This window comes from Fulmarus glacialis, unplaced genomic scaffold, assembly GCF_000690835.1.
Source record: "Fulmarus glacialis isolate BGI_N327 unplaced genomic scaffold, ASM69083v1 scaffold30105, whole genome shotgun sequence".
NCBI lineage: Eukaryota > Metazoa > Chordata > Aves > Procellariiformes > Procellariidae > Fulmarus > Fulmarus glacialis.
Genome location: NW_009214100.1, coordinates 485 through 815, shown reverse-complemented (window position 1 = coordinate 815; position 331 = coordinate 485). Strand labels below are relative to the sequence as shown.

The 331-nt window shown below is 63.1% G+C and overlaps 1 protein-coding gene across 1 annotated transcript in view; it reads right to left on the bottom strand.

The window, feature by feature from the left end:
- TSTA3 (tissue specific transplantation antigen P35B) overlaps nt 1–79 on the bottom strand; it is a 2,733-nt gene extending 2,654 nt beyond the window's left edge. The window contains exon 1 of the mRNA XM_009578448.1: nt 1–79. Coding sequence (XP_009576743.1) covers nt 1–79 — 79 coding nt within the window.
- Nucleotides 80–331: the final 252 nt, after the last annotated feature.

Here is a 331-nt window from a genome sequence, read left to right as displayed (position 1 = left end):
TCTCGATGGCTCTCCCCACCAAGCCGGTGCCACCCGTCACCAGGATGCGTTTGGGCACCAGCCCCGCTGCCTCTGTCATGGCCAAAACCCTGCGCGGAGTTGGGGGGCTAAGCTGGGGTCACCTCGGGGTGCACCCCGCTATGGACCACCGAGCTCACCCCCACCCTGGCATGGGCACCCACGAGCATCAGCCATGCACCAGGCCAGTGGGATTATTTTTTGGGGGGCTTTTACCCGCTTCTGCCAGCAAAAGCGAAAAGGAAAGAGGAAGCGGTGTGTTTGGCGGTGACGCGGCTGGGCCGGGGCAGCAGAAAATCCTCAGCTGTAGGTG